Source organism: Aplysia californica, unplaced genomic scaffold (genome assembly GCF_000002075.1).
Source record: "Aplysia californica isolate F4 #8 unplaced genomic scaffold, AplCal3.0 scaffold00037, whole genome shotgun sequence".
In the NCBI taxonomy this organism is placed as follows: Eukaryota; Metazoa; Mollusca; class Gastropoda; order Aplysiida; family Aplysiidae; genus Aplysia; species Aplysia californica.
The window spans coordinates 1,956,116-1,962,695 of record NW_004797307.1 but is presented as its reverse complement, the minus strand read 5'-3'; the positions used below and the strand labels follow the sequence as shown (position 1 = coordinate 1,962,695).

Genomic DNA, 6,580 nt, shown 5'->3' with positions numbered 1-6,580 from the left:
ATCCTTTTTTGTCATTTGCAGTTTAATTGAGGTTTACTGTAGCAGTAAGTGACTGTGGACTGACTAGGGGTGGGCAAATGTTTCGAATTGTGAGCCACTTTGACTGGGCACTGTAAAAGGTCGTACCTGCTTCTTCTGGATATAGTGCTGTGGGTCACTTTTTTAATGAACTGTATTATCATACTTTAATAATGGAATATACTTTGAAATATTCAGGTAACAAATTTTATTTAAATTTCACAATGAAAGCTAGTCATGGTTCTAGTATAAATTTAAATAAATCATATTATCATTTGTTTAAAAAATTTATAGATCTCCATTTAAAAAAAATTCACCAACTGTTTTTGCAGGCCAGCAATTGTTATGAAAGGCTACATGAGTTCTGCAGTTTCCCCACCTCAGACTTTATGTAACCATTCTTGATTTTCTTTTTTTTTCTTTTTTCACAGGCTGGTGCGAACCTGATAGTTTCTGGCAGTGCGCTCGTTGGTGCCTCAAACCCTAGAGAGTGCATCTCTTACATGAGAGGCATTATAGATTCCGGGCTGAAGGAAATCAACTCAAAGAGATAGCCAGCTTCTCAATGATTTGTCCAGGTGTTTTTGGCATATATATGCTGGGTAGTTTATATGTAACTTTTCTTTTCATTTTCTTTTCTGCTTTAGGCTCTGTTGCTGTTCTCAAATTGATTCTTTTTTGCTTTTTGTTTGTTTGTTTCAATTTTTGTCTAGTTTCACTTTGTTTTTGCTCTTTGCTCTCAAACTTTTATGTTTCCTCTTCTCGTCACTTTGCGCAAATATAGACATTCCTACAGTGGATTCACACTCAATCACACACTTGTACACACACTCGTACACATGCACTCCCACTGCCATATATAAATATGATAAACTCTCAAACACCCTTTGGGAAAGGGTTGTTTGTTGGCAAATTCCCTTGTGTGGTTTGCTCTTTTTTTCCTTTCAAACATCAGTCTTCCTTATCTCTCTTTCTTTTTTGTGTTTGTTACTCTCTTGTAACGCTTCTAATCTTTGGCACTTATATGACCTAATTATGTTACAAGTGCCGAAAAATACTTACTTAAATAAAAGCACTTCCTATTAAATGTCTATCTTTCTTATCTTTCCTCCTTTTCTGTGTAAATCAAACTTGAGTAACAACACCCCTAATTTTCAGTACTTATCTGACCTATTTGTGTTTCAAGTGCCTCAAAACTCATTCAACTTTGGGAAGCGAGCAAGGGGGGGGGGGGCACAAACACCCACTCACCTTAGCACATACACACGTTTGTTTTGTTCTTCAATTATATTTTTTACTATACTTGCCTCTGTTGTTCGTGTAATGTTTTATAAAGAGAGAAAGCGTTCTAAGCCTTGTGGTAGTTAAAGTATTCAGTAGATAGACCTTGTTGTTTAACACCGATTTCCTGTCCTCTTCACCACGAAAGGATTTCAAATCCTTCGTTTCTTTTTTCTCACCCTCTGTACTCTGCGCATTTCAACTTCCCTTAATGCCAAGAAGTTCTCTCGTCATTTGAAGTTTGCGTCATCAGGGTTTTACTGTGGCTCTATAGAAATAGGAAAACCCACCATCTACGCCTGACTGCAGGACAGTTTTCCTCTCTCTGCCTTCCTTTTGATGATGATATATTAAGTGCGGAGTTTTCTTACCTGTGTATTTGTTTTCTTGTGAAGATTTTTTGTGGTGTTTATGTCGTTAAGAATTTTCAGCAACATTCTAAAATTGCATTCTAAACCATGACTGAAGTGTGTTTGTGTATATTGCGTGATAAGATGGCTTGTGCTTGTTTTTATGGCTTCCTTTGTTTGTTATCAATTTTACAGCTTGAAAGAGCTAGAAATATTGTTGGCATGAAGTCAAGACACAAGTATCTCAACATCTGTGCCATAAAAGTATCAGTCACAATGTGTGTATCTGGCAAACTTTAAAGGCAGTCTGTAGGAGTTATTGCAAAATGATTTGAGTGTGGTTTCCAGCTTCCGACAGGATGTTGTATCCTCGCCTGTTAGCCATTTGCTTGCAAGGTTTTCTTCAATTCAACCAACTGTAAATGGACCCTTGACAATCAGTAGAGGCGGATTGTATGAATAAAAATGTTATGTGCATTGTTGACTCATGTGAGCCTTCCGTTTAAGGAGGAAATAACAATTCTATTGAAAAAATAGGCTGTTTTACTTTGACTTTAACCGACTAGCATTATGTTTACTCTACTTTTCCGATCCAGTGACCCTCTGAGTTTTACTCCTTCGGTCTGGATGTGTACTCCAATTTGAAATTTTTCTCGGCTCATAAATTGTGAAAACTCAGACTAGACAAGCTGGGCAAATAATTCATTAATTGATCGTTCTTTCTCGTGGTGAACTAGCAGTGGGATTTTAGTTGCCGGGGGGGGGGGGGGGGGCGAGCGCCTTATCACGTCAGGGTCACGGTGGGGGTCAGCTCGTTGTCGCCGCTCTGTCTTGGCCGACCTAAATTTAATCAGTTCAGCTTCACTGTTCACAAAAATACACTGCGTACAGCGCATCGGCAGTGGGATTTTAGTTGCCGGGGGGGGTTCCCCACCGAGCGCCTTATCACGTCAGGGTCACGGTGGGGGTCAGCTCGTTGTCGCCGCTCTGTCTTGGCTGACTTTTTGGGGTACTTTTCAGCTTACAGTTTAAGGTGTATCCTTGTATTTATGGTAATTATCACTTAATGCACCCAAAGCAGGCTTTTCTGCTCTTGACACTCAAAAAAGAACGGGCATTGTAACTTGTCTGGTTATTTCATTCGATTGGTTGAAGTCAGCAATGCTAAATTGTAAAACATTTTTTTGACAAGTGTGAATGGAAAAAAAATATTTTAAAAAACGGCACAACAAAACTTGTCGAACTTTTGGAACATGAACGACATAACATTGGTGCAGATGCTCAGAAAAGATGGTATCTGCGCATATAATAGAAAGCTCTAATTTTGCAACTTTATCCGTCTGGAACACAATTCGCTATGAAGCAATTCCTCCAAATACAACTTTATGTGTCTAATAAAATCATGAATATTCGCATATTTTCTTGAAAGTTCATAAGAATTACTCTGAAGTCTCTCTATGAAAAAGTGCAAACCGATTTTAGTGCCAGAATACATCTACAGTGAGGACTGAGATGACTTGTGGCTTCAGCTTTGGCCAACGAGTATGAGACCAGTGGTGGAAGAGAATTTGAGCATTCAAAAGCTTAATTTCCACTTGTGGAAGTGACAAGCCTACAGACTTCTCACTCATCTTCAGCATAGCTTGATTTATGATTTGATTTATAGCTGTGTGTATTTATTTGTTGACATTCTTATACAGATAACAGCCAAAAATGGTTCCAATGCTGTATATATATCTCATTCTCAACCCCTTCGTGATATAAGTTTTTAAAAATAGCTTTACTAACCAGAATCGTTGGCAGTTTCCATCATTGTGTTGTCCTTTTCAAAATTTTAAGATTTACTTTATTCCTACACTTTAGATGTTGCTGATTTTGAATCTTTCAATAGTTTTGCTCTGGTAAAATTCCATTTAAATTCCAAGCTGTTTGCAAAACAGTTATAAAATTCTGTATGGTGCATTTTAAGATGGTCATTGTATGGGAGGCCCCGGCATTTTGGCTTTCGACGTTCGACGTAGGATGTAAAGGAGCTGTCACAAAGGGGTTAATATTGCAGAATGTGGTTCTCTGTCTTTAGATTGCATGATACTCATGAACTTCACTATGATAACTTTACCGGGCGCACTTTTGTGTGTGTGTGTGTGTGTGTGTGTGTGTGGTTGGCAGGTTCTCTGGTGTTGTTTGCTCTTTCTTTCCTGTCAAACATCTTTCATCCTTCTTTCACTCGATTGTTGCCAAGTCAGTAGAACACCTATAGCCCAACTCTTGAATGATCTGAATTGTGTTGCTGGTGTAAATTATGTTTATTTGGAAGTCTTTTCCGACTTTTCACAAAAGTTGTTGTTGTTCATGAATACGGCTGTTTTACAGTACTACCTTGAAATCCATAATCTGAGTCTTTCTATGTGTACGTGTGTGGGGTAAAAATTGGAAAAGATGATAAGACAAGAATTTGTCTTGTGTTGTTCTAGTCTGTGTCATTTGAAGTTGTAACAGACTAAATACGTATTTTGTTAAATGATTGACATAAAGTAGAGAGTGGTACCCCTTGCAGAAACATTAGGCATTATTAAAACATATATATATATATCATATCCCACAGCTCTTTTTAATTTTTTGAGTCTGTTTGTTTCCTGTATTGAAGATAATGTTCCCTTTCGTGTGTAATGTTTCATGGGTTTTGGACGTCCTATGATTAATATGTTCACTTGGGTTACAGCCACCCTCTTTCACCTCCTATTTTATTTCCTACATTTATGACATAAATAGCTGCACGTACTTGCAGCTCCAAAACAAACTGATGATGAATTGGCATCTGTAGTGTAGTTGCTAGACTGTTGCATTCAGAGGGCATAAGTTTGATTCTCGTGTGGGGATGATTTTTTTTTCTTTTATTATTGAGTACCGGTATCTCTGACTGTCTGTTGGGATGTTGTCGTTGTATCCTTCTCAGCACAAGTTGGCTCTGATAAGCAGGTTGGAAAAGCAGCCTGCCTCCCTAATGGTCTAAATAGTGTTGATGGAGGCGTAAAATACACACAATTACAATTATTACTTGATGTTGACCCATGTTATTTTATGTTATGAATAAATGACCTTAAGAATTTGTTACAAAGTATAAAGAGTGTTTTTGAGAAACTAACAAGAATTTCGATTCATTTTATGTATATTGTGTCTATACGTCTGATGTAAATGTCCCCCATTTTGTTCCGCAACGCATTTTGGGCAGCTTCTGATCTCAGTTAGGCTGTCTGAAGTTGATATAATCACGAGAGACTTGATTAGATTAAAAAAAAAAAAAATAGGACGGGACTTCTTTGGTGTCTATGACACAAGAATAAAACATGCGATTGAAATCTTTGTGTTGTTTTACTTTGTTTAATGAGGTTCCCCCTCTTTTTGTTGTTGTGAGTTTTATGTAATAACTGGACAAGACAGGGAGCGGGTGGTTGGAGGGCCCCACTGGAAGGTCCTGTTTCTTTTCTATCCCTCTGTTGTTTCTGTCTTTTATGTCCTGCTAGTAAACTTTTCCTTCACTTAATGACTCTGAATGTGTGCTTCTTTTTATTTGGACAAATACAATAACTTATGAATAAGGAAATGCGTGGTTGGCGGGTGCTCTGGTATCGTTTGCTCCTTATTTCCTATCACTATCAAACATCTTTCTCATCCTATATCTCTTCTCCTTTTCTTTTTTGTGTTTGTTACTCCCTTGTAACACGTCTAATTTTTGTCACTTGTTATGTGACCTTATTGTATTGCAAGTGCTGTAAAAACTCTAACTAAACTAAAAAACAACAACTGTACTACAATGTCTTTTAAAAAAAATTAGCAAGCCTATCAGATTAACTCACTTGAGACTAAACTGTTTTTCACCCAACAACCATTGCAACCTGACAGTTTTTGCGTATTTAATCGTTGGCCACAAAAAAGCTATCATGATTTTAAAAATGCAGCAAAAGTAAAAAAAGAAATGCTCTCACTGAAAAAGAAAACCGCATCTTATTTGTCCCAATAGTTTTTATTCTATCAATATCAATGCTTTGAAATGGTAATGTCTGGGGTTACGCAATTTTTTCTGCGCCCAATTTATACCTTTGTCCGTTACAGCTCAAAAAGTATCACACACAACTACACAAACTTTTTAACGAAACGGAGCAAGTGGGTAAACTGTTGGCTCGCCGCTTCCCGTAGCTTGTAACCGAAAAAGCAATGGAGATATCGGTCGATAAGACGTGAGACATGTAGGCCTATTAATTACTTATGTCCTGTCTTGTCGTGCGTTTGCATGAATGCACCTAAGCTTTGTAACATATACTGCTATTGTAAACGACCAAGACAAATTTCTTCCTGCGAGATGAATAAAGATTGACATTGTCAACAAACATTGACTCTTGTCAATGTCAAAAGCGCCTTTACAAATAAAACAAATTAGAGTGGAATTCTGATAGTCAACACCTCGGGACTGAAACAGTGTAATATTACAAATGTAGTACATTGGTCAGGGACCCAGAGGAAGGGGGCAAAGAAGGTGAGGGGGTGGGGGCAGAAACTGGAGACGAAAGCAGAAGAAAGAACATTCCTAGAGAGCAGGAAAGAGGTGAAAGGAGACAATTTTAGAGATGGAATGTTTCGGTTGCTACCCGGATTCGAACCCTGGACCTTTTGTTTTGAGGCGAACACCTTAACCTCAAGGCCACGAGAGAGCCACCATAATACGTGTTATATATTATTTACATTGAATCGTTTTTGTGACAACAATTAGATAATGCCTACAGAATGAAAACAAAGGCAAGTACTTTGAAGTACATTCAGTGCTCAGCAGAAATGTGTTTTTTAAAAATTATCTTCTAATGCAGCACTTTTATTTTCTCTCTCTCTCTCTCTCTCTCTCTCTCTCTCTCTCTCTCTCTCTCTCTCTCTCTCAG

General features: G+C 37.8%; 1 protein-coding gene across 1 annotated transcript in view; it reads left to right on the top strand.

Moving 5' to 3' along the window:
• Positions 1 to 969, top strand: part of LOC101845220 (ribulose-phosphate 3-epimerase) — a gene marked incomplete in the record, with an annotated part of 9,766 nt that extends 8,797 nt beyond the window's left edge. The window contains 1 exon segment of the mRNA XM_005091907.3: positions 450 to 969. Coding sequence (XP_005091964.2) covers positions 450 to 572 — 123 coding nt within the window.
• Between the last annotated feature and the right edge of the window lie 5,611 nt (positions 970 to 6,580).